At 41.5% G+C, this 27,537-nt stretch overlaps 2 protein-coding genes across 3 annotated transcripts; one reads left to right on the forward strand and one right to left on the reverse strand.

The window, feature by feature from the left end:
• The first annotated feature begins 760 nt into the window (after window positions 1-760).
• On the forward strand, window positions 761-15,528 carry CD63 (CD63 molecule). 2 transcript variants are annotated; one of them, XM_032209944.1, is made up of 8 exons: window positions 761-1,091; window positions 1,977-2,059; window positions 10,612-10,803; window positions 12,386-12,460; window positions 12,723-12,815; window positions 13,511-13,648; window positions 14,516-14,599; window positions 14,910-15,528. In XM_032209944.1, exons 2-8 carry the CDS (start codon window positions 1,994-1,996, stop codon window positions 14,973-14,975), a joined length of 714 nt encoding a protein of 237 aa, XP_032065835.1. In that variant the 5' UTR covers window positions 761-1,091; window positions 1,977-1,993; the 3' UTR covers window positions 14,976-15,528. The 2 variants fall into 2 exon arrangements, with proteins under 2 accessions (XP_032065835.1, XP_032065836.1); XM_032209945.1 differs by having other exon boundaries at window positions 761-1,004.
• A 2,251-nt stretch (window positions 15,529-17,779) lies between these two features.
• Window positions 17,780-27,435, reverse strand: LOC116503509 (retinol dehydrogenase 5-like). The gene is made up of 5 exons (XM_032209943.1): window positions 27,296-27,435; window positions 22,693-23,019; window positions 19,998-20,256; window positions 19,087-19,250; window positions 17,780-18,089 (listed from the first exon to the last, which is right to left on the reverse strand). Exons 2-5 carry the CDS (start codon window positions 23,003-23,005, stop codon window positions 17,866-17,868), a joined length of 960 nt encoding a protein of 319 aa, XP_032065834.1. The 5' UTR covers window positions 23,006-23,019; window positions 27,296-27,435; the 3' UTR covers window positions 17,780-17,865.
• Window positions 27,436-27,537: the final 102 nt, after the last annotated feature.

Genomic DNA, 27,537 nt, shown 5'->3' on the forward strand with positions numbered 1-27,537 from the left:
ATTAATACAAGTAGTCCTCAACTTACACAATTGAGCCCAAAATTTCTGTGAAGTGTGACATTGGTTAAGTGAATTTTCCGTCATTTTATGACCTTTCGTACCTCAGTTGTTAAGTGAATCATTGCAGTTGATAAGTTAGTAATCCAGTTGTTAAGTGAATCCAACTTCTCCATTGACTTTGCTGATCAGAAGGTTACAAATGGGGATCACATAACTCCAGGATGATGCAACCGTCATAAATATGAAACAGCTGCGAAGCACCTGAATTTTGATTGAGTGCTCGCGGGATGCTGGAAAGACGGTAACTGTGAAAACCCGGCCACAAGTCCCTTTTTTCCCAGTTCCGTTGTGACTTTGAACAGTCACTAAAGGAACCGCTGTAAGTCGAGGACCATCTATGCACACTCGTTCCGGGGAGGATGCAGGAGTCCCTCAGGCGCGCGGGGAAAGTTTTTCCTATGAATTGCTTGGCCGCGTTTGCTTTTTTCCTTTCCCCCTTCGCCGCCTTTCCATCTGCGAGTTTACAAGCCCTCTCATTCGGATCCGACGGAGCGCACTGAGTCACACCGCCTTCCACGCCAGACCCAAGGCGGGTCCTCCTGGCTGACGGGCGAGGGGAGTTTGTGTGTGTTGAGGGAGGGAGGGAAGGTGTGTATGTGACTTTGTGTGCATGTGTGTGGAGAGGCCGGAGAAAGTCGGCGCTCTTCGGACGCCCGAGGGAGTGAGCTGCTCCCGCTATCTTCCCCTTCCACGCGTCCTGTTGACTTAGTTGGCGGAGCCTCAGCTGAGGTTTCGCTTCCCTGGCCGCCCCTTCTTTTCTTCCCTTTCTTCCCCCTCCCTTCACATGACCGGCAGCTGGGCTCCCTCGCTAAGAGGGCCGCGGAGGAGGGGAGGATAAGAGGAGGAGCCGGGTGGGACGGACGGAGCCGAGGAATAAGTGACGCCGGCGGAGCAGAAGGCGCACGCAGGCAGGGCAGAGGGACCGTATAAGACGCTGGGAAGCGGTGCGTTGGTTTTTTTACTACTCCGTTCTCCTTAGCCTCTCGGTGCGGGCTTCTTCCTTAATTTTTTTCCCTTGACTGAAGAGGAAGGTAAGCCAAAGGACAAGAAGGGGGGGGGGGTTGAGTGGCAGTCTTAGAAAAGAAAAAGCGGGCGAGAAAGGAGAGAGTGGGGGGAAATGCAGTGAGGGGGTCGCTAGTTGCCTTGGACAACTTTTGGTGGGGCTTTTCCCCTCCATTCTGCCCCAGTCCTCCCCCTCCTTTCTCCGGCCACCCTCCCTCCCCCCCGTCACGAGGCTCCGGGTTGTGAAATCTGGTGCTGCTTAGCAAGAGACGGCAGGGCGGAGCGGGTGGGGACCCGACGCCTTTAGGAGCGGACGTAGTTTCAGGTCGGGGAGGCGGCAGCGCGCGCTGCCACGCTGCTCCAGGAGCCTCTTTTCCCTTCCTCTTTCCCTTTCCTCCCCGTCTCGCCCCCTGACCCCCAATACACACAAGCAATATACACGCAAACATTTCCAGGGGGCGGTGGGTTTCTGTGTGTGGGAGGGGGGGAAGGACCGGCCTTTGGGCAGGGAGTGGGCGATCGCGGGGTTTAGCGCAGGGCCTTACGTCAAGGGAGCAAGGTGGGGCGGGAGAGACGGGAAGTTTGGGTGTTGTCCCGGATTGGGAACTTCTTGGCCGTGAGCGCGCGTCCTGTTTTTAGCCCGCTCACTCTTTCCCTTCGGTACTTTCGAGTTACTACAGTAGTAATAAGAGAAGGATTTTGGCCAGGGTTTCCTCCCCCCCTCTTCCTTCAACAGAACTGACCACGATTCCTGGAATTGCAGGTCTCTTATTTCTACCTCCTCGGGAAAGTTTCTCGTTTCCTTTTTTTTTTTTTTTTGCCTAAACAACGTCCATTTTATTAATAAACACTCTTTTCTTCTCCTTGTTCCTGTAGTGATTTTTTTCTCCTTCCCCTCGTTCTTTTCCCTACAGAAACAAAAAAAAGCAAGATGGGCGTGGAAGGTGGGATGAAATGTGTTAAATACCTGATGTTTTTCTTCAACTTTATATTCTGGGTAAGTTAAGTGGGGGTGATTCTTAAAGGTAAAGATTACTTATTATGGATTACTTATTTGGCCCCTTCCCCAGCCAAGCTTTCTGGGGTATGTTTAGTTGGAATATGTTTGGTTTCTGTTAGTACTATTATGCCTGGAGAAGCTTTATATATAGCCATGTGGTGGTAGTTTAAGCTTCCATCTGCTACTACATGTTCCTGAAGGCCTGGCCAGACATTTGTCTTTTAACAGGTTTTAAAAACATTAGTAGAAGAACTCCAGATTTATAGTTTCAACCTGCTGACCGGGTCAGTGTTTGGGTTTGTACTATATTTCTACAGTAGTCAACATTTGAGGTATTTCTCCTTGTATATCTGAAAGCTATTAAATCAGTAATTTTCCTGGTAACTCAGACAGCTAGGTTTGGAAGAAATCCTAATACTAATTAGCAATGCCTTTCCAAGAATAGTATCATTTTCAATACAAAAGCGCCATATGTAAAATCCTGGATTGAAAACAAAAATATAAGTGAATTAGAGTATAATTCCATGACACCAAACAATTTGCAAATAGCAAAACACATTAATTTACCAGTACACATTTAAACTTCACTTTAAAGGTACTTCTTAAATAGTTGAAATCTTGTAAGATCACCAAATCCCACCAGATATTGCTGTTCCTGATTGAATTGTTGTGAGATTTTGGAGAAGAGCATCAAAATCTCATGAGATTTCAACTGTATTTCTATAAATTAATTTTGAAGTCACTGGGATAATACCTGAAAAAGGGTTGGCTGTGCCTTGGTGCCCATAGGATTTTGCATTGCTCACCTAGACTTCTGCGGTAATCCTACAAAGATCTCAGTGAAAAGGTTGGAAACCACTGTTGTAAGAAAATGGTTGGCTTCGTACAGTATTACTATGTCATGGCTTGTTCAATCATCACATTGAGTAAGCCACAGTTCACTCAACCTCTGTAAAACGGTCTTAACAAACAATTGGGTTTACATGGCCTGCTAAGCCAAACCAAACAAACCACATTATTGCTATTATTACAATGGGAAAATATAATTAATATGCTAGAAGGAAGATGTGCTTCTCTGCCTCGCCATATAGGAGTGGTTTCAGATGCTAAACTACTGACTTGGTATAAAACTGGCCAATGCACAAATAGCTCTCCATAAAAAACATGAAGAACTGCTGAAGTAGAAAGTTCAGCCCACAAATAGCTGAACGGTTTGAGACTTCAGTATCAGTTTGGCCAATGAAATTGCTAGACACCAAGTTCCAGAACCTGGTGGTTTCCTGTTAGACTAGAAGCTGCATATTATCCCTTCGATGACTGATGTGGCAGAAATTGTTGCTTTTACCATAGCAGCCATTGTGGTATTCTCAGTATGGTAACAAAGCCAGTGGTTGCTGCCGATCTGTTTGCAGCGCAGGCCCAGTTCCTGGTGTTGGCAAACAAGGTTCTGTGGAATGTTAGTGAGACTTTCAAAGCCCTTTTATTGATCTGGATTACATATCCTAATTCTGTAGAAATAGCATGACTTGCTACATTGCCCAACCACGGAAATAAACTTCACTTTCTACATCCCTTTTCAACGCCTAATGTGACAAATTCTGGGTGGTACAAACCAGACAGTTTTAAAAGCTGACTATTCATTTTGTTGCAAGTGTAAAATGGGACATTGGTTCACATGAAATGGACATGCCCTATTACTCCCCTGTGGTTGTGTCTTTATTGTCTCCTTAATTCAAACATATCCAGGATTTTCTGAGGGTCCCGGTGACTATCATGCGAGTCCCTCAAAAAGGACCAATATTTTTAAAGGAACTGCTGACAGGTACATGAGTGTGCCCGAACAAGATCTGAAGTAGCTTTTCTATTTGGATCTAAATACCCCAGTTCCCATTTGTTTGTTGTTATGTTTTTAATTTTTTTAAATATTTTATATATGTACTTTTTCTTTATATGAAGAAAATTCTGCAAAAAATACAGTTTTTTTAAAAAAAATTCAGTACCCTTTAATACCTAGCTATAGCTAGAGTTGATGGAGTAATAACAAATTGTTGGTGAACTGTCACAGTAGTACAAAAAAAAGCATGTACAAAGATAAAGTTTGGTGTGGGTTTTGTTTATGAGGGGCAGGTGATAACAAAGGATTTTATTTAACTGGAAACCTGGGATCAGTTGATGTTTTGTAATTAGAAAAGGATATTGGTTTTTCCCAGCAGCACTTGGTAGTGTTTTATGTCGATACAATTGGATTAAATTTGTTCAATTGCAAGAATATATAATATATAAGAAAGGTATTCAATGTTTTTTCCAGCTGCCCAATATCCTTGTAGAACTTGGTATTTCCTTTTGGAGAAACAGGAGTTTTTTATTGGACCAAATAAATGATAGGAACTTGATAGGAACTATTGACCTTTCTTAGTACTGTATAATGTTTGTTTTGCCAACCGCAAGAAGGGTGAATTAGCCATATGTTTGTTCTCTTTCTCTCTCTTAATGCAATCAATATGATAAATATAACTGCGTGAAGAGCACTCTTGTGGAATGGAACAGAACAGGGAGTTAAATGTGAAATCTTGCTTTTAAAAAAGCCTATCCCTAATTCTGCACTCTGAAATAATTTGTGGTATTATTATGTCCCATGTATATCAGCATCTACATTTCAATAATGAGAAGTGTCTTGATAATTGATTTTGTGTACATGTTTTTAATTCTACCTGAACAGTGATGTGCACGTATATTTTGGTGGCAAAATGGCATTCGTTCTTGGATTCAAATACCTATTTGCCTGCTTTTGAAGAATTGTATTAACACATTTTTTATCTTGGAAAATTATCAAGATACTAAATAATGTGGGAGAACCCTTTTTGCACACTCCTGCCCAAATAGTGTTTCCGCTGTTTAAATTTGTTTGGAGGAGGAGTTGATAGTTGTTGGGATTTTACTTTCCAGGGATTTAAAAAAACTGTTTTGTGTAGGAACCTTTGTGTAGGCTTTGAAATTTAGATACTAGTTTATTTCCTGTTAGGCCCCATTTACATAAAGGAAACTGTATGAACTGGAAATTCATTTGCGAGCATAACATTTGCTGGTTTCGCATTTAAGGAAAAAATAAATTATGACTATGCCTCTCTCTGGTTCTGTTTGGACCAAAGTGACGAGAATTGGCATCTATCTCAGAACAGATTTAGCTGTATATAACAATTATCTGGGGTGGTTTAGTAATCAAATCATGGAAGTGTTAAGCTGTCCTTTTTCTATTTTGGCAAAGCATCATAATTGGTTTTTTTTCTCTAGAATAGTAAGCCAACTTTTATTTGGCAGAACAGTGGAATTGGTGGGATTATTTGTCCTAATGTACACAATAGCCAGATGTTGCCTGGCTATAATGCAAAAACAAAGATAGCAGTTAGTAGGGACTGTTATTTGGGAAATGATTTCTGTTTAGTCTGTTTAAAGATAGTCTGTTTATGACTGTCCAGACAGTATCGTCCTTTCATAATTGAATAATCTGAATATAAAGGGAAAAGCAAAGGTAGAAACAGTAACTGCTGTGCCACTTGTGTTGAACTATTTGAACTGGCTATCAGTGTATTCTTCATAGGACTATGAAAAACAATTACTAGCAGGTAGTAAAAGAATAGGATTGATGGCTATCTGAAAGAAGCCTGGTAGTATAAGGCAGGGGTCTCCATACCTGGCAAGTTAATTCTGGAAATTCAAGTTCCAGAATTTCCCCACCAGCCAATCCACACGTCTTAAAGTTGCCACGTTTGAAGACCCCTAGTATAAAGGAAAACCTAAGAGGTGTATAAAGTCAGTTTAGACAAATATTCGTAAGAATGTTCCTAGGTATATTCTGAATGAAAAATTCATGAGAAAATTGATAGGGAAGAGGGCTACCATGTGGATGTGCTAGTTTAATCAGGAAATCCATATCATTGTCATGAGGAGTCTCATTTTATTTTAGAAAAAAATTGAAGATTCTGTGAGGGGGGACAAAAAAAGGTTTAAAACCTTTTCTTAACTCTTATTATGGAAATATTAATGCTGAAATATCCTGTTGATCAAAGCAGTATCCTTAACAGAGAAGTTAATACTGTTCTATTTATTCAGTGACAAGGAGCAGTAGAGATGTTCTTTTCTATTTAGGATTTATATTTCCATCTAAAATAGTTATTTTGCATCCACAGTTTGTAGTATAAATCCATTCCCTCCTTTGTTCTCCCACCCATTCCATCAATACTTCAAAAATATAAGGAAATCAACGTATCCTTATTCCTGATGCTGGAAAGCAAACATAATTTTGCACCTGACCCTTAAGGGATTGCTTTATAATCTCAAGTATTGAAAGCACTTCTGCGAAGCAAATTAATTATGGCTCCGTTTCATTGTGTTCCAATACTGGGTCTCTGCTTGTTCTTTGGAGGAGTCCTCTATACATGTGTGTACGTGTAAAGCATGCATCCTCAATATGTTGAGACTGGTGAATCATAAAAAGTGTGGGTCAATCTACTGTAAATGACAGCCGTAAATCAAAAGTATAATATGCACTCCGTGAGCATTCTTTTTGTGTCCTATCCACATCAGACCTGGGGAGTTCCATGTTCTCTTGATTTGGGCCAAAAATAATTTCTGCTGCTGGCTGACTACGTTTTATAGTGAAGGCATCAGGCTAGAAACCAGGAACTGGTGAGTTCCAGTCCTGCCTTAGCCACAAAAGCCAACTGGGTGATTTTGGGTCAGTCTTTTGCAGCCCAACTCATCTCGCATAATGTTTGTGAAGAAAATAGGAAGACAGTGTGCTGGATATTTGCCTCCATGAGTTATTGTTAAAAAAAAATTAAAAGGCAGGATACAAATAAAATATTATTGTATAGTAGAAATAATTCTCTGTGGATTTGCCTTTCACGGTTGACCTATTGTGGAAAAAAGCTGTGTGTGCTTTCAGGATACAGGCTCTTTGCTTTTGGGTGGGTCCATCCTGCTGTGATAGGGTAAAAGATAAACACTAAATCCAGGAAGTTCTAATTATTTGGGAACTGTGTGGCAAAGGTTGGAGAGAAGACTCTGTGTTTTGGAGATCCAGAACTTTTTATTAGGATTAGCCTTAATGCTATTAGAAGTGCTCTCTCTTGCTCTCACTCTTTTAAAAACATAATAATAATCTTTTGTTTGTTTTTAAAAATACTGCAGTTCCTGTTCTGAAGCTTTTAGTCTCTTTGTCCTTGCTAGCCTTCCTTGAGAGGCCAGTTAGTAATTTGATTCTATTAAGCACATGTGCCAAAGTGTTTTCTAATATACAGTCTGCTGTTTTATAGTTTGAGGCCATGGTTTGTTTTGAACACAATTATTTTCTGCACGTATATTTTTTTTAAAAAACCAAGCAGACTTGATATATCTGATATATAACATGATATAATCCAACCCCAGCAGAGTCTCAAGTATAAAATGTAAATTTTCCCCCATCTTAGTCATCTTCCTAGAGAAAGTTTCCATATACCTTTGAGTTCCAAATTTGTGGTGTGTGCAGCCAGATTCTTGGTGAGATTAAATATGCATTTTTTAAAGGAAAAGGAAACCAAGAGGCGGTGTATTTACATATCTGATTTCATGAGCCATTTAAAAACAGGCTATTGCAAAATGAATAGATTTGTCAGGGAGGGGAAATTGAAAGACCTTCCATTTAAATGAGGAAAGCAATAATTATTGCTTTGAAAATTAAATGTTATGTATATAAATGGGTTTGGTTTTCACCTGAAAGGTGAAAAGAGGGCATGGATTTGAAAGTATTTCCCCGAGAGCCATACAAAACATTAAACTGGCTAAAATAAGTTTGTGGTATTGCCACATTTGATTCTTCTTTCACTGACGTGGTTCATCATTATAAGTGCAGGAAGTGATCTCACCTCATTGGCAGTGGCTGATCTGAAAGAAGTTGGACTCTGTTAATATTTGAATGAAAGTGCATAAGGTTTTGGAAACACAGTTAATACTAATTTAGGCAGGAATTCATGAGCACCCAATTTGCCCATCATGAATTAAGGCTGAATCTGCAGTGAATTGTTCGCTTGGATTGTATTGAGTAGATCAATTAGTATTAGTTGATTAATATCATTGGGGTGTGGTAGTTTTACCAAATTTGGTTGGTTTATGAAATGTAGAATACTAAAAAAGACCTGGGGATTAATGTAAACTCTCATGATTTCATGCATGAGAGGGCCTTGGTGTTCTCTGAGCTTGGTTGTTTTCTTGCAGAATTAAGACCGAGCTTTTTGATCAGACCTGCTAATCTTGGAAGGAGAGATAATGTAAGAGGATAGGACACCTTTACAGTAGCATATAACAAGATGAGCTTTATAAAGTTATAAGAAGTTCAGTTGTGTTGCATGGTATGTGTGTTCTAAAAATGGAAGCTATTACTAGATTAATGAGTAGGTATTAAGCAAGCAATTTTTAATAATTGTATGGATGATTTGATAGCAAATAATACACAGGTCTTGCTTTCTTTATTTTTTCCCAGTTTAGCTGGATACTAACCTATTATTTTTATCTACTGTCCCCATTTCATTTTTAAGAAGCTTGTTTTTATGTGGTCCATAGAATTCATGAAATTATTTCCTTACTGTCACTTAAAATCTCTTAAGAGTCACTCCGGAGTTGGATGGTGCTGAAATTAAATGAATGAATCAATCAATTTCCTTTTGTGATGCTGTTCAGAATAAATAACCTGATGCCCAGGTTTTTGTTGTTCTGGACGGCAATACACACAATTCCTAACTGGTTAATATTGTAAGCAAACAAATCTAGAGGATATCAGATTACTGACACAGACAATATATTGCAAAAATAGCTAATGTCCTCTTTCTAGATTGCTACACTGCTTAGGGATTGGACTTCAAGTCCCACTCATTCTATGCATGATCTGATGGGAGTTTCACTCAGCTTACCTGAAGGCAACAGGTAGAGACTAATTTAGCAGGCTTTTCTCCAAAGTTGGCCCTGTACAATATATAAGAGAGGGAATGCTTCCATGCGGAGAGGAGGACGAAACATGAAGCATTTCAAATGTATCCATTTGCCTATGCCACCATTTTGGGGTTGAAGCTGGGTTAATTGGAGTTAGCACTGGAATATATACAATAGGGCAGTGATGGCTAACCTTTTCCGGACTGAGTGTACGTACCCGAACCTCAAAATTCAATGTGGGCACGGCCCCCAGGCATGCACCCTGTACATGTGCACATGCGCCCCACACATGCGCAGCAGAGACCCAATGACCAACCAGCTGGTGGGAGGCATGCGTACATGCGCAGCAGAGCTGAACTGAGGTGATGGCTGGCATGCCCACAGAGGGTGCTGCGTGACATCTCTGCATGTGTGCTATAGGTTTGCCATCACAGCAATAGGGGATTAAATTAACTCTTGCTTGAAAGGAGAATAACATTTGGACCGACGTTAATACAGAAATTGATACAGATTCTTTTACATCAGAAGAGAGGAAAATGATTGTGGAGCTGCATTGAATAACAGCTAGTTGGTGTGATGGTTGAGTTGTTGGGCAGGGATGGTTCAGGTTCAACCACCATCAGCCCTGAAAGCTCATTGAGTAACTTTGGGGTAATTGCTATCCCTCAAGCCAACTTATCAGATTGTTTTTTAATAAGAAAAACAGAGAAATGTGCATATTTTATTGAACCTTGGACTCCGGAAAGAAATGGGGGATCTAAATTAACACGTAAACAAGGCCCTGGAGGATGTGGTGATAATGCATAGAACAGCATCACCCACACACATTGAGATGTGGTTTTCTGTTTTCCTGAATTTAGCTATTATTTTTTTTCCCTTTCTTGAAGACTGTGATAAACTTATTGTAAGGCCAGCATTACAACCAGGTCTCCTAGCTTGTTGTGAGCACATTTGAAATTCAACATTCAAATGAAATACTTAGCTTTAGTTATCTGTTTTTATTTTTTAACAATGTCCCGGATGGATGGATGGATGGATGGATGGATGGATAGATGGATAGATATCTGAAGCTTTCTTGAAATTAAAGGTTTGTGGCACCATAGCTTCCCATTCAATTGTTTTGCTTAAATTTTAAACATCTAGAAATAACAGACTAACAGGTAGGGCATAGTGAATTATGGGATACCAAAGAGATTGATTGCAGGTAAAATAATTATTATTTCAGTTTTCTTATTTCACGATTCAGAAATAGGAAAGCATTGCCACCAATTTCTGACCATTAAAATTCAGCAGCATGAGGGTTTTAGGAGGAGACAAACTGGTGGGTTAAAGGTCTTAAACACCTGTAGCCTATTTTCCTTCATAGATGCAGCCCTTCTAAGATTATGACAGAATTTCAGAGTTGGAAAAGCTCTATTTAAGTTCAGCCTCCTGCTCAGTGTGATAATGTAATTAAAGCATCAACAGATACCTAACTAGTCTGATCTGGACCACATCCAGAGAAGAGGAGGCACCACTTCTCCTACATCGCTGTTTCCCTGCTTCTCATCATCACTGTGCTGATGCTTTGTTTTCCTTCTCCACAGCTCTGCGGAATTGCTCTGATTGCCCTGGGGATTTGGGTACAAATCGAGCTCAAAAACACGCTGACAATGACCAGCTCAACATCCACTACTGCTGTTCCTATTGTCATTTTGTCCGTGGGCGTCATAGTGTTCTTCATCTCCTTCCTTGGTTGCTGCGGGGCAGCGAAAGAGAACTACTGCATGGTCACCACGGTGAGGGGGGGGGGATGATGAAGAAGAAGAAACCGGGGGGGGGGGGCTATGGAATAGCTGATGACCTTGTTCCCGCTTCTTATGCTGCATTCAGACAAATGATCGGACCTATAGCGTTATTTTTTGGAGTTTTGGAAATGGGAACCATGAGAAATCAAGCAGGCTGTTATGCAGCCGCTGTGCAGATTTATCCTATCTCCCATTGCAGAAATGTTTCCTAGGAATGTGCCACATGAACAATTCTTAGTCACAGGCCCTTGGGGCTCAAACATATGTAATCTGGCAACTGCTATTCCCAGTTGTTTGAATTGGTGGGCATACCTGCGGTATTAAGAGCTGCTTATTTTCTAAGGATGGTTGTGGGGTTTGGAAGCTTTAATTGGAATTTAAAAATAAAAGTTGTTGGAAGTTAGCATTTTACTTTTTAGCCTGCCAGCTTCCCATTTCATTTTAAAAGCAGGTTCGAATGAGGTGAATCAGGTAGCATGGTGGGCAACAAGGGTAACCTCCATCAGTAGCATATTGGGAGATTATAGCATTATGGCTGCACACCGCGGTATTGTAAAAATACTTTGCAGTTGAGAAAATAATTCAAAAAGGAATGGTGTGATGTGAATGGGTGGTCATACATATAAATAAATATGTGTGTGTGTGTGTGTGTGTGTGTATGTATGTATATATATATTATATATATATATATATATATATATATATATATATATATATATATATATATATATATATATATAATATTTGTGCTGATAAATAAATAAAGGGAGACTAGTATAGATCTATTTCAAGCTATTTAGCTCTCATCAGCTAGCCATACCCTTGCTGGGAATCGAACCTGTGCTCTGGAATGACACCAGACCCACACTCACCAGACCCATACAGGCACCAGACCCACACACACAAGAGCCACACAGGATGTCACCACCAAACATCCACGCAGAAAGCAGACTAAAACCCACACTGATGATGAGGCACGACCAAGGACCAGAAGCCAGACCGCAACTGCACCATTAGCCACTTTAAACCCCTCCAATCCTTACATGAAACACAAACCCCCAACCAATCAGAACACACCTCCATCCAATCAGAACACAGCCAAGCTCCCACCCAATCAGCTCAACCCCCCCACTGGCAGTTAAAAGGAAGAAACAGCCGAGATCTCACATTGCTCCTGGAAGCACGAAGCCAAGCAAACAAGCCTGAAGATGACGAATGAGACTTCGTCGAAACGTCGCCAAGATACCTCCAATTTTACACAGGAGAAAACCCGAATAACCAAAGACACACACACACATATATTTATAAACTTATAAACTCCCAACCAAACATTCTGATGTAAGAGAACCCATGATAGAGAACTAGAATTGAAGAGTTGTTTGACAAAATATTTTCCAGTTTGGGGATACAGTTATTTCTTGAATAGAGACAATCTTAATCTGGAGGTGGGTTATGTCAGCCAAACTAGCAGCACATTTTTGTCTCCTTAATCACAAAATCCCAGATGAAGGGAGACATGACAATTGGGATCCACCACTCCAGAGTGTTTACAGATTTTTTCCTCCTGCTTTAGTTTGCTGTCCTGTTGACTTTAATCTTCCTGGTGGAGATTGCAGCTGCCATTACAGGATACATCTATAAAGACAAGGTAAGAAAGACCTTCAGGAATGATGCCACAGTAGCCTTCTACCCTTAAATATTGAAACTTCCTAGGGGAAAAAAGGATTTGGACCACAATTCCAAGCATTCCCCAGCCAGCACAGGTAAAGGCTGGAGTACAGATTAGGGCTCAAATTAGGATGTCCACCTTTAGAAAATCCACATTGAATGGAGTTGTTTCATTCTTCATATGAGATCCTATGGAAACCTTTTGAATCTTACCACCTCTCTTCCTTTGTTTTCTTTCCCAGGTCCAAACAGTGATTAAAAACGAAATCGAGCAAGAAATGAATCATTACAACCAAACATACGTGAAAAAAGCTTTGGATGGATTGCAGAAGAAAGTGAGTTTGCCATAAGAGTCTGCTTCTAGAACTCAAGGGTTGGCAAAGTGATGGTATAAATAATGGATTGTTTTTTGTTTTTGTTTTTAAAAAAGGGGGTTCCTAATTTGTTTGCAAGGGGACACAGTTGCTCAGTGGCTAAGACGCTGAGCTTGTTGGTCCTTCCTGATCAGCAGTTCAAATACCTAGCGCCACGTAACGGAGTGAGCTCCTGTTATTTGTCCCAGCTTCTGCCAACCTAGCAGTTCGAAAGCATGTAAAAATGCAAGTAGAAAAATAGGAACCACCTTTGGTGGGAAAGTAAAAGCGTTCTGTGCGCCTTCGGCGTCTAGTCATGCCAGCCACATGACCATAGAATCGTCAACAGACAGCGTTGGCTTCAGGAGCAGAATAGTTGGAATATGCGTCAAAGAAGATATAACATAGAGGCACAAATATTGCCTGTTAAAAGGGAGAGAAAAAGGCTGAGCTCTTAACCATTACAGTTCTATAGGTGTGAGAATGAAGCTGATGAGTGGAAATATACTGGTGCTCCGTCCAGCCTTAGATGTGGCCAAAATGTGCCTTTAATAAAAAAAACCTTCCTCTTAATCAGATGCAAGTCACGTATTGAAGACTTAAAAAACTCAAACCCCGATTTCATTAAAATGTTCACCTCTTTTTCTCTTCTTATCTTTTCCCATCCCCAACTATAGTTCTCCTGCTGTGGAATCAACAGATATAGTGACTGGTTTAATGTCACAGACATTAAGCCTGGAAAAGTACCTGCTTCCTGCTGCAGGAATGCCACGGACTGTACCAAAAATCCAACGCCTGAGAATACTTTCGAAGAGGTTTGTATGACGAGTGATTGGGGTGGCATATGTATTCATTCATGTTGCCTTGAACTCTTTGTAAAAGGCAGAGCATAGGGAAATCTGCCCTAATAATATCCCTGCTGCAACCCTGTGAAGTGAGCTAGACTTAGAGCCATGATGGCGAACCTATGGCACGCGTGCCACAGGTGGCATACGGAGCCCACTCTGTGGGCACACAAGCTGTCACCTAGCTCAGCTCTACCGCGTATGAGTGCACGCCTCCCACTGGCCAGCTGATTTTTGGGTCTCTGCTGCACATGCAGGAGAGGCGCATGCATGTGTGGGGAGTTATGCACGCATGCGTGGGGGGCAGGGGGAGCATGGGGGTGTGTGCGGCAGCTCTCTGTGCCTTTTTTTTTTGGTCCCAGGAGGCTTCAGGGTGGCCTGATAGGCCCAAAATGGAACTGGGGGGCATGTGCGCATTCGCATGGGGGGGCGCACGCATGCGCAGGAGGCGGGGCACACAGGAGGTGTCACACACATTGCATTATGGGTGTGATGCATGTGCACGCTATTGCGCACACACATGCTTTTGGCACGTGAGGACAAAAAGGTTAGCTATCACTGGCTTAGAGAATATGCCTAGTCCAAGGTTGTCCAACCTCGGCACTTCAGGACTTGTGGACTGAGGAATTCTGGGAGTTGAAGTCCACAAGTCTTAAAGTGGCCACGGCTAGACATCCTTGGTCTAAACCAAAATCGCCCAGTGAGGCCTAGCTCATGTAGGAGCTTATTCCTAGTTTTCCCCACCTCCAAACCTTGCCTATCATGCTACCCTGATTTTCTGCTCCAGCTTTAGTTTTTTGAGAGTGTAGTTCCAAACATTGTTTTCTTTCCCTGCAGGGTTGTGTGAAAAAAATAGAAGATTGGCTGCGGAAACACATCGTGATCGTGGCTGCGGTTGCGTTGGGCATTGCCTTCTTTGAGGTACAAAAGCTGCTGTTTTGTGGGAACGTGTCCTCCTCGGAACCTGTTTACCTGCATCTTTGTTTTGCTGAAGAAGCTAGTAGCCATGTTCCGGTTTGTGTTCTTGAAAAAGTGAATTTCACACCACAAAAAAGCAGACTTCCACAAACACAGTTAAAACATGACTATAGAGGTATATGGCTGTGGACGGAGTTTGCCTACAATCCTGCATTCTAACCCCTGCACTTCCATGGCTCCTACAGTGCAGCAGTCTTGATATTTCTAAATAAAACATCAGGGCTAAATAACTTTTCTCTCATTTTCCCCCCAGCTCCTGGGCATCATTTTTGCCTGTTGCCTCATGAAAGGAATCCGCAGTGGCTATGAGGTCATGTAACCGTTTCTGTTCCTGTACATCTGGCTCTTATGAGGCCCAATCACAAAGCTCTGGAATACTTTCATCACCATTTCTGGGGATACAGTTGTCCATCATGTGCCAATGGGACAGGGTTGGGCGGATGCCTCTTCTTCTGTTGCCTGTTAGGAAAAATATATGCTGCCCTCAAAGGATTCATATGTTGCCTTATCTCTCTCTCTCTCTCTTTTTTCCTCTCCCATAATGGGCAGGTTTTAAGTCCATTCCTTGCACCTCACTGCAACTCCTAGACCTTGCATTATCCTTCAGGTGAGACTTTTGTGCCACCTAGTGGACATCTGGTGATATGTTCCTAGTGCCCTTAATAGATGTGAGCCAACATCTTTAAAGACATTATTCTATCTTACAAGTCCTTTCAAGTAGACTTTCTTATGTGTTCAGCTATATTTCTCTTTTCCTTTGGAAAGGTAAACTCTTGATTCTATATAGGTTATAATGAGAAGGAAAATTGTCAGGGCTAATATTTTTAGTCAGTAATTCACTATTTGGAAAATAAAAGATATTATTTCACCCACATGTTGTGACTTATTTGTATGGTGCAGAGGTGGGTTGTTCCCGGTTTGGCCTGGATCGGGTGAAGCAGTAGTGGCGACAGCGGGAGGCTCCACCCGGACGCTTCTGCGTATGCACAGAAGCATTGTGTGTGCACGCACAAGCAAAGCAGTAGTAAAAAAAAATGGAAACCCACCACAGGTATGGTGCCTTTTCTCCATTGACCATTTTTTGGCTTTGCTTCATCCTCTGACTCTCTTAGAAAAGAGTTGATGGTTGGTAGACCATGGCTTCTTTATATAATACCGGAATAACGTAGGATATAATCAGTTGTAAACAACTCCTGCAGTGCTCCAGAAATGTAGGAGATCTTACTTAACATTGAATTATGGGATGTGTTTGGATCCGGGGGGGGGGGGGGGGGTGTTGTCTGGTTGTGGATGTATGTATTTTTACCCTTTACACATAGTCCTTGACTTAACAGCCATTGGTTTAGTGTCTGTTAGTACAGTGGCACTGAAAAAAGTTACAATTGGTCCTCACACTTTGCAACCATCACAGTACCCCCACAGTCACATGGTTGAAATTTGGGTGCTTGGCAACTGGCACGTATTAATGGTGGTTGTAGCATCCCAGGCACATGGGATCGCCATTTGCCAGTTAACGGAGCAGTTAACGGAGGAAGTCAGTTTTGTTTAACAACCGTGGCAAAAAAGGTCATACATTCACTTAACCACCACCTTGCTTAGCAATGGAAACTCTGGTCCCAATTGTGGTTGTAAGTTGAGGACTGCCTGTATTGAGAACTCTGAATTGCATTCCTTTTATTCTTCTCCTTCCTCTGTTTGGCTTTCAACAGGACTTTAGTTCTTGGTCATTATTAAACCACTTCCTGCCTGGGCTTTTTAGGACAATCACAGCCATGTTTCTAGATTAGCACCATGAAAGAAGGCTCATCAATCTCAGTTGGCTCTAAAAGTTATCCTTTCTCAGTGATGCTAATGCCATATTAAATTTCAATGTAAGTAATAGATTATGTTTATCAAATTAATCTGGTTATACAAGGAACTTCCCATGGTGCCCAAATCACCCTCTGATAGCCATTGTGGAGAATTGCAAGTTCTATCTTTTTTCCTCTTGCCTCTATCTCCAATCATCGGAAGCAATCTGCTATCAGTATTTCTGTGTACCTGGTTGCCCTTTCTTAACAGTTGCTGCTAAGTAGGAGTACATTTGTGCTAGATTTGCTAGCATTTTTGAAAAATCAGGTTAATATAGACACACCTTTAACACAGCTGCCTAGCTAAAAATAGAATTCTAACTTTAAAAACTATTTTTGTCTGAAGTGGAGTCAAAGAAAGGCTGTTGGGTCATCCTTTGGGCTCAGTGAAAAAACTGAGAGATTTTTGGTTGAATGTAACCCAAGCTGCCATATTGAATCCTAATGAATTTCCATCATCCATTATCCATCAGGATTGAAACTGGGAAAGCATGAGAACTCTGGGGAAATGGTTTTGTCCTAAACATCCGTTTATGTCTTCACTTCGCCATACATTCACCTAATGAACCTTTGGTATCTATTCCTCCTCTAAATAGACGACTTGGACATGTATACAAAAAGGTAGCAAAGGTTTTCAGATTATGGTCTGGAGATCATCTTTGAGCTCTCTTGGATATTGGGGTGTTCTACAACAAACAAATCCAATAGAGATTCCTACTCATAGCTTTAACATTCCCCACAGAATGTATGGATGCATGAAAGTTGGACTGTTGAGCAATCTACAATCTACCACAACAGTTAGCAGCTCGAGGTCTTTTGGAGTACTTCCTGCAAGGTCTCCCCAAGTTCTGCCTCTGAAAGTCTGCAACAGTGGTGTGATTTGGTGATTGGAGTTAAGACAATGAACTGTGAAGTGTTTTGCCATTTGGAATACTGATTTTACTTTAACCTTTTCCCCCAATGCTGCAATTAAGATTCAATATTGCCCTTTCCTGTACTGTCATGTGTACCTCAAAGTCTCACTAAAAAAGCTTATGCTTGAAAAAATATATGGTACCCACTTTTTGTCAGGTGCTTTTATGTTGGCACTGATTCCTCAATTCATTTGCCCAACGTTTCCCTTCAGCATCCAAATATCCCTGTTCCTTATGATTCCTCAGCATCTGGATAGTAAGTAGCAAGTAGTACATTAGTACATTAGTAGTACATTAAGATATGGAAATGTTTCCATACCGTCCTGTGAAACCAGAGCTGGCGAGACAACAGCTTTCTTTGAATAATCCTTTTATTTCTCATTAGCTTTCAAGGAGTATATCTGCCAACATTTAGGCCTCAAGCTTGATCATGAGGGAGCAGCTTTTAGTGCATCCGCTGAGCTGGCTTTGGTAAGATGAGAGCCAGGGAAATATCCACCAAAAAGGAAGGTAGATAAGAGATTGGCAGCCACAGAAACTTAGCATCCCATCCTGCACTGTAACGAGAGCGGGGGTGCTTAGCTTGAAGGGCGTGCTCCATGCAGTTTGTCACTTTGCTGAGATCAGAATCGCAGATGATGTTCATGATGAACTTTTGGACTTTCAAGTCTACAGAGAGATGGACATAATCAGAAATTAAACTTTCTGCCTGATACTTAACCTTATCCTGATAAGTGGTTACTGTTACTGTTTTAGGATGTCTTTTGTCTTAATGTAAGATGCCGACTCCTCTGCTTGTTAGCTGGTCCCATCAAGCTAACACTTGACTTCTCCTAGACCTAAATTAACTGTCTTCAATCAGATGATCTTTAGTCTGAAGACAACTGATTAAGGGCAGATGTTTATACTCCCAACAGTATAAATTGATGGGAGTTCAATTCTTCTGATGGGCATCATGTTAAGAAAAACTGTTCTCCATTCTGAATTTAACTAGCAAACTGCAAAATTTGACTGAAATCACTGCTGGGATGTAAGGCTTATCTGCACAATTCTTTCGATGGTGTTAGAACAGGTAGAAAATTGCATATGCAGATACAAAGGTCTACTAACACTTGCCGTGCCGAAAAGCCGTGGTGTCCCAGTGGCTAGAATGCAGTACTGCAGGCTAACTCACTGCTCACTCCAGGAGTTCAATCCTGACCAGCTCTCAAGGTTGACTCATCCTTCCAAGATCGGTAGAATGAGAACCCAGATTGTTGGGGGCAATATGCTGCCACTGTAAATGGCTTAGAGAGGGCTGTAAAGCACTCAAGTGGTATGTAAATCTAAGTGATGTTGCTATGCACCTACTGAAATTTGGGAACCAAATACTAAATTTTGAAAGCTTTATTTAAAACGCAAAAGTAAGGATGCAAATGGGAGCAAGGCCTACTCAAAGGTTGTTTTTTCCCCTTTCTTCAGAATGATTTCAGTCACTTTTTGGCAGGTTTTAGTATTTTGAGAATGGAGATGGGAACAATAACTATCCTTAAACCCTGCAATACGGCTATGGCCACGGTGCATTTGTTTGGAAGGGTTTTTTTTTTTTTTTTACAGAAAATGGCTTCAAATGGGAGTAGTTTACCTCCCTGCTTCTACCTGTATTCTAGAATGCATCAGTACTCACAATTGCGAAAGAAACCTTCACCGTAGCTCTGCTGGGTTTCCGGAGTCATTCGGTCCCAGTAGTGCGTCAAAGCGGCCTCTATCGTTTCAAGATTAGTCATGGCTGTTTTGAAAAAGCCTGGCTCTACAATGGAGACTTTTACCCCAAAATGATACATGTCCCTCCTGGGGGGGGGGGAAAAAACACCAAAATATTGTGAAAGGTTGAATTATATTCTTTATACTAATATGTAAAGCTTCCATAATATTCCTTCAGTCCCCAATAATGGTGTAGTTGGTTGTTGCCACAAGGATTATGTATGATCAACATGCTTATTTCGTGATACCTTTATCTCTCAAGAAACAATGGGCACCATAAAATCTTTGAAAATGGGAAAACAGCCCAGTCTGAATGGTTATCATGGGGGTTGGCATCAGGGGTGGGTTTCTGCCAGTTTTACTACCGGTTTGCAACCTGCCCGCAACACGTGCTGTGTGCACGCGTGCTGTTCAATGTAAATTGTTCTTTGCACATGTGTAGAACAATTTACAGTGAGCTGCCCATGTGCAGTCACTAAAAATCAAAATAGTGGCAACCCAGCAGTGGCAAAGGAACCAGTTTGGGGGTGCGGCAGGCCTGGGTTGCAGAACTGGTAGCGGTTCTGAATTCCACTATGGGGCTGAGCTGGGAGCAACCCACCTCTGGTTAGCATAAGACATCCGTTTTAATAACAATAATTGTTACACTAAGAGCAGGCAATAGGGCAGTGTTTCTCAACCTTGGCAACTTGAAGAGAGCATTTGCTGGCTGGGGAATTCTAGGAGTTGAAGTCCAGACATCTTCAAGTTGCCAAAGTTGAGAAACACTGCAATAGGGAGACTGCGGAAGGCTATTGTGGACCTGAGGAATGAGCGTGCATCAAGCCCACCTACCTGAGGCTGTCAGAGAAGGCCTCCACTGTGTATTTGGAAACGCAGTAGCCACCACCGTTGGCTGAAATCCGCCCCAAGACGCTGGAAACATTGACTACTCGTCCACGCGCTCGCTTGAGCAATGGCAGGAAGGCCAATGATACCTCGATCATTCCAAAAGTGTTAACAGACATGACTTTGCGGTAGTCTTCCACGGTCATCCATTCCGTGGGGCCAATAGAGCTGCCTAAACCTGCATTGTTCACCAGACCAAAGAGACCTGGGAGATGATTGAAAGAGAGAGAGGGGAAAATGAGAAAAACAATCCTGCTTATTCGCTAAACAAACTGCAGAGGGCTTCCACTTCAGCAACTGTATGGTGGTGCGGTGTTTTTCTGTTTATGCTACCACACCAGCTGTAGGAAAGCCAATTCATGTGGCCCCAGTTTGTGTTCTCTGCAGCAAGTGGTTGGGTGTAATTCATAAAAATAATCTCCCTTACCAAGATACCAGTGAGAGATCTGGATCTATCTCTGATCCCACATTCCACATTGGATCATTGGATATAAGTTGCACAATGGGTGTGCAACTAAGATGTAGGATCAGAGATACAGTAGATGAGGAATTCTGTTAATGTAACTCCTGCCCTGTTGGCTAACAGAATCACAGACTAAAATGACAACTGGAGTTGGTGCTGAAAGGTTTCAAAATCTACTCTGGTGCTGATTTGTCTGGAAGAATTCAGGAGTTTATAGTACTCATGACAGAGGTCTAACCCAACTAGGAACATGTAGTATAGGCCTTGTGTTTGTTTTGGTATTTGTTCTGAATATCTGAGATGATCTGAGAGCGAGATCACCTCACCTCATTTATTTTTTTCATTGTCTTGGATGGATTACCTTGTGATTAAGGTTGAATTAGTGGCAATGAACTAATAGTCTATCTGTAAAGATTATCGGTCCAATATTCCAAGGCAACATGGAAAGGTTTCTGACTGATTGCACTAGTATATCACAGAAGTGAGTACACCCCTTCACATTTGTAAATATTTAAGTATCTCTCTTCATGTCACAACACTGAAGAAATGCTTGGCTACAATGTAAAGTAGTGAGTATACAGCTTGTATAACAGTGTAAATGTGCTGTCCCGTCAAAATAGCGCAACACGTACTGTTATCCACGATTATGGTTAGTACATGGAATATAGAGCTTGCCAGATCCATTCTCAAGGATTTTGTTTGACCCCTTTTAAAGGTAGCTTTATACTACCTCAGTGATTAAAGAGACTGAGTTTGTCAGTTGAAAAGCTAACAGCCTGGGTTCGAAACCCAAGTGCCACATGATGGGGCGAACTCCCATCCTTGCCCCAGCTCCTGCCCACCTAGCAGCTTGAAAGCATGCAAATGTGAGTAAATAAATAGGAACCACTTCGGTGAGAAGGTAACTAGTGTTCCATAAGTCTCAGCGTATAGTCATGCTGGCCACATTACCACAGAAATGTCTTTCAACAATGCTGGCTCGCTCAGCTAAGGAACAGATGAGCTATGCTCATCTGTAAGGTCAGACACAACTTTTACCTTTATACTACAGGTATGAAAGTTTGGGCTGAAACACCAAAGCAGATTATGCGTGCCAGTGGAGGAAGATCTGACAAATCTGATAAATGTGCATCAAAACAGCATTGTTCTCCCTGAATGTTTTGTAGAGTCAACCTCATGGCTGGTTGACTAGTTTTGTTTGTAAGAGAGCTACCTTGTACTCTTCCATTTCTTCCTCCTCACAGACCTCTGGAGGACTTATTATACCATTTTCAATAAGGGATTATTATTATTTTGCAGATGAAGGCATCTTTGAGCCTATCTGGGTGTCAGCTTTGGTGTACAGTTAACACTTTTTTGTACATAATAGATTGGTTTTGATTTATGATACAGAAGGACAGTGATTGAGTCCTTGAAATGGTGCCTTCCACTGCTTGTCCTCTGGATCCTTGTCCAACTTAGCTTGTACTTTAGCCTGGAGCTTTCTAGTGACACCTGGTTAACCTCATGAATGCTTCTCTGAGGGAGGGCAGGATTCCTCCTTTTTTAAAAAGAGGCAAATTACGAGACCAACCTTAAGAAGTGTGCCGTGAATTTCTCAGAGATGGGCAATTACAACAAGGTGCTCTCCTCCCACAGTTGGGTAAGGTAAGAGAATGGTGACTTTTCAGGATGAGCCAAACCTGACCCAATTAGACTCCGGGCAGGCTATGAGGCTGAGACTGCTTTGATTGGTCTGCTGGAAAAACCTTATTTTGTTGGCATGCCCAGGGAAGGTATGGTGAACTAATGGTAGCAGTTTGGGAGATTTTCAAGAGGTTGACTCAGCCTTCCATCCTTCAGAAGTGGGTAAAATGACCCAGATTGTTGGGGGCAATATGCTGACTCTGTAAAAACTGCTTAGAGAGAGCTGTAAAACACTGTAAAGTGATATATAAGTCTAAGTGCTATTGCAATTTATGAAAACAGATCCTGTGACCACAACAGAAATGAAGAAACTGGTGAATTCTGAGAATTGAAGTCCACATGTCTTTAAGTTGCCAAGGTTGAGAAACCTTGACTTATAAGAATAGTGTGTTGATTATTTACATAGGGAAGGAGCTCAAACAGCTAATTCTATTCCTAGTTTCCCACATACTCTCCTGTCTTCTCTTTGATCCCTGATGGGGCGAAACTCACCTTTTCGACCCACTTCAGCTTTCACCCATTCCACTGCTTTGGAGATGCTTTCGGAGCTGGTGACGTCAATCAGTGTGGTGCGCAGGTTCGACGAGCTGGTGCGGTCCAAGTTATCGGCTCCTTTCTGAGTCAAGCAGCCTGCCAGCACGTGGAAACCCTTTTTGTCAAGCTTCTTGGCTAGCATGTTCCCAAAACCCGTGTCACAACCCGTGATGAAAACATATTTGTCTTTGAAGTTGCTCAAAATCTTCTGGTCGCGGAAGAACCAGACTACAGCCCAAACCACACTGATGAGTAGAATGTAGCACCACATGGTAGGCTGAAGGCCTGCGGAGATGGGAAAGGATTGGCAAAAGTAGAATGGGACCCCAGTATTCCCATTTTTGTCCTCTTCCGAATGTCCAAATGGTACTTATCTAACTCAATCCACACATGCCATATTTTTTTTCAGGGAGAAGCAATCTGAGGTTTTCCATTTATTTAGGATCATGACTTCCATCAGTCGTAGCCAATACAAGGCACCCAATGTCTATGGAGATTCTCAGTCATCCAGGTCATGGTTGTCCCAAAGGAGCTTTTCCAAAGACAACTGGACTTTCTTGGGCTTTTTTCTTCAAAAATGTTTCCCTTCTCACCCAGAAAGCTTCTTCACTGAAAAAAACTTCCTGGTTGCAGGGGTGAAATCCAGCAGGTTCTGACAGGTTCTGAAGAATCGGTAGTGGAAATTTGAGTAGTTCAGAGAACCGGGAAATACCACCTCTGGCTAGTCCCAGAGTGTGGAGGGAATGGATATTTTGCAGAATCCTTCCCTTGCCACACCCACCAATCCACGGCCACAGAACCAATAGTAAAAAAAAAAAAAAGAATTTCACCACTGCTTGGATGGGAAGCATAATGTATTCAAAGAAAAAAACACCCAGGAAAATCCAATTGCCTTTTGGGACAAGTGGCTGCTCATCAAAGGATTTGCAGTCCTACAGAGATAGGGGTCATGAGGTTGTCTGAGTCTGCATCAATCATTAGGATTTTAATTCCAGAATAATACCTTTGAGAGACATTGATCAAGCTGCTGGTATTTAAGCGGCCCTATTAATTATCTTGCTAAACATCTATGCTAATTGAAATAATGGGGAAACAGAGCTACTAGAAAACAGTTAATGAATCATCAACACAATTTGAATTTTTAGGGAGCCTTCCAAAGATGGAAGCTAGAAATTAATTTATTCTCACCTAACAGCTTTGGGTTGCAGATAAATAAAAGAAATGGACTGGATGAACCTGATCCAAATTAGCACTGCACTATGATGTGGAGTAAGGGTTCAATCTGTTGACTTGGGGACCCCAGTAAGTGTGGACTTCAAATAGGGCAAAATTGCTTAATAACTCCAGTGGGACAGTCTCTTCAATAGTTAGCATAAAATGTGTTTCTACCTGATTTAGATTTGGGACTCCATTTTAAGGTCCAAACTGCACCATTCTACAATCTAAGGCATCTAATTTGTGACACTTACATTGAGAAGTATCATTACAGAAAAACTCATTAAGTCTAATTCAGCTTCTAAGAATCTGATATCCAGTTTTCTCTTGAAGGGAAGATTCAGCTATGGGTAGTCAAATAGGTAAAGGTTCCCCTTGCACATATATGCTAGTCATTCTGGACTCTAGAGGGCAGGTCATGTGGCCGGTATGACTAAATGCCAAAGGGACAGGGAATGCTGTTATCTTCCCACCAAAGGTGGTCCCTATTTTTCTACTTGCATTTTTTACATGCTTTTGAACTGCTAGGTTAGCAGAAGCTGGGACAAGTAACAGAGGCTCACTCTGTTATGCAGCGCTAGGGATTTGAACCGCCGAACTGCCAACCTTTCTGATTGACAAGCTCAGAGACTTAGCCACTGAGCCACTATGTCCCATTGTCCCATAGTCGAATAGTAGAGGATAAACCCCCTCCTCCAGAATTCCAGTTTAAACTATTGAATAGGTTTAATAGGTCAGTTTTGTAACTGTCTTTGGTCCCGGTTAACGTGTACCCAGTTCTATGCTTCATTCAAGCAAAGCTCGGGAGGAGATTAAAGGATTAAACTGACATTTACACAACTTGCATAAGGTACAGTTTGGATGGTTTCTCTTACCCTGGAGTGGATCACAACCCTAGAGCCTCCCATTCACATTAAGATGAGGATAATTCTGCAAGAATATGTCTCACACCTCTTGTGGTCATCCCCATGCCTGATCTTCATCAGCTAATGACTTTACTTGAATGCACCTTACCATGATTTTTTTTTTTGCACATGTTTGTCAGTAATTGTATTTATATAAAACAACAGAATATGGAGGTTGGAAACATATTGTGGAAACTCAGCCACTTTCTTATAAAGTTTTGTGAAGCAGGACATCACAAAGCAGCATGTTTGTGCTATAGCATATTACATCAATTGCATCTTAGTAATAGCAGTGTAGCATTTTGCATGCTGTGTGAACCCAGTCCACCTGGTTAGGGTTTAATCATGTCAGGTGCAATTCAATACAATGTAGTTCAAAAAAATGTAGCTACTAGTTAGAGAATGACACTGACACCAACACATGCATACAAGGCTACAGATGTCAAGGAATTGTGCATTCAAATCCAGTCCAATTATTGTGGCACCTGAATTTCTTCCCTATCCTAGGACAGTTTAAATGCAAGAAAAATAACAAAGAAGGATTTAATGCCCCAATTCTATTTCCTGTGACAATTTCCTTATTCTGCCAGATTGGACTAGCCTTGACTTCACTTGGCGTAGAAATAAAGTTATAATTTTCCATCAGTGCTTCAGAGGAAAGATGACTAAGGTAAAGGTAAAGATTCCCGTCACACATATGTGCTAGTTGTTCCTGACTCTAGGGGGTGGTGCTCATCTCCATTTCAAAGACAAAAAGCCAGCTCTGTCTGGCGACATCTCTGTGGTCATGTGGCCGGCATGACTAAACGCTGAAGGCACACAAAAGGCTGTTACCTTCCCACCAAAGGTGGTCCCTGTTTTTCTACTTGCATTTTTACATGCTTTCAAACTGCTAGGTTAGCAGAAGCTGGGACAATTAATGGGAGCTCACTCCGTTATGTGGCGCTAGGGATTCAAATTGCCGAACTGCCGACATTTCTGATTAACTAGCTCAGCGTCTTAGCCACTGAGCCACCACATCCCATTTAGAAAGATGACCAGTGATATCCAAAAGATGGATGTGAGATGCAGAAATGGCTTTTTGCTTGGGTATAAAAAGATAAAGTCTAACTCTGGCGGCATTTGTTACTTCACCACAAAGCAGTGTCTCCTGTTCTTCAATCAGCTACATTTCTTCTCTGCTACTACAATTAATTTTCATGTTCTTTTTGCACTCTTTAGAGCAGGAGGTCCCAACCGGGGGAGCAAGATGATATTCCAGTGAGTGCGAAAACTTGGGTTTAGAAGTTTCAAAATTATAGTGTATATGTATAATTATATGCATATAATCATGTGTTTTTTTAAGGGGTGCGAGAATATATCAGAAGCATTCTAGGGGTGTGGGGTATAGAAAAGGTTGGGACCCCTTGCTTTAGAGGATCATGAAGATAATTCCTTCCTTCAATGAAACAGATAGTATAACCACCACTGATTTTGATTTGCTAGTTCTTTATTGGCACGGGTAAATACCCATTCATGATTGGTATCTCTCATTTGAGATCTCCATCTTTCAGCAATCACTGTGCTTTTTTTTTTTAACTTGTAAACTGTCTAGAGTCACTCAGGCGAAATGAGTGGTTTAAAAATTAAATACATTCTAGAAAATGTAGAGGTTACGGTAGTTGAAATAGGTATGTATATTTTCTCCACGCCATTCCTGGACTATTCCAGGTATGTTACAGTGTCAATCTACCCTCATAGGTTAATGCATTCAATCAACAGTTCTCTTTGTATTTTAGGATTGTTACCCAAAACTCAAAAACAATACAAGAAAGGAAAAAATGATTGGCAGAATGAGCTCTGTCCATTAATGGAGAACATAACAAAACGATTACTCTTTAAGAGGCTCAAGAAATGTTGCATTTTTCCTATAATCCACTGTTTTCCTTTTATCAGACTATAAACTGGAATGCTAATAGCTCTCCTCAAGCGAACTGAATTAGAGATTTACATTCTGTAAATCAGGCACAAAGCAAAAAGATATAAGGTCCAGTTAAAGACATACAGTAGCAGAAACAAAGACTACATCCTATTTTAAAGTAGAAATTCTCTTTGTTTTCCCGCACTAATTGCCCCCTTTCCTTCTGAAGTTTGAACCTGGGATTCCGATTTTGTGTCTCTGTTTTCATCTAACACAGCTAGGCTTTTGAATCCTGAAATAGTTCCTATCTACAGAGCAAAATGGGAAGTTTTTTTTTTTTTAGGCCAGGTCTTTCCCCCCCCTCCCCAGTTTACCCAGTTTTGGTTATACTGGCTGAATTTCCTGCCTATAACATCCTACCCTTCCTAAGCTTGCAATCTTGCAAGATGGAAAATATAAGGAGTCCATTAGAAAATCCCTGGGATTGGACACTGAGCAACATCAATTCACCTCCCCGCCCCCTATTGTTCCTCCTCCTTACCTTTTCCGAAGATAAGCTTAGGGAGATAACTTGAGCAAACTGCGCGCTCAAAGCCACAGCAAGTCCCTACTCTGTTTAAGAGCCTTTAGCCTTTAGTAGGTAACAGTTCTGCTCCTTGTCAAAGTCCACCAGGGGCAGAAGCAGAGCCCTTCCCAATCAGGACTTCTGGTGGAGGATGCCAAGGGCAACGATTCAGCCCAGTATTAACTCTTGCCGTTGCTGCTAAGAGTCAGAAATATCCA

Source organism: Thamnophis elegans, chromosome 2 (genome assembly GCF_009769535.1).
Source record: "Thamnophis elegans isolate rThaEle1 chromosome 2, rThaEle1.pri, whole genome shotgun sequence".
NCBI classification, from domain to species: domain Eukaryota; kingdom Metazoa; phylum Chordata; class Lepidosauria; order Squamata; family Colubridae; genus Thamnophis; species Thamnophis elegans.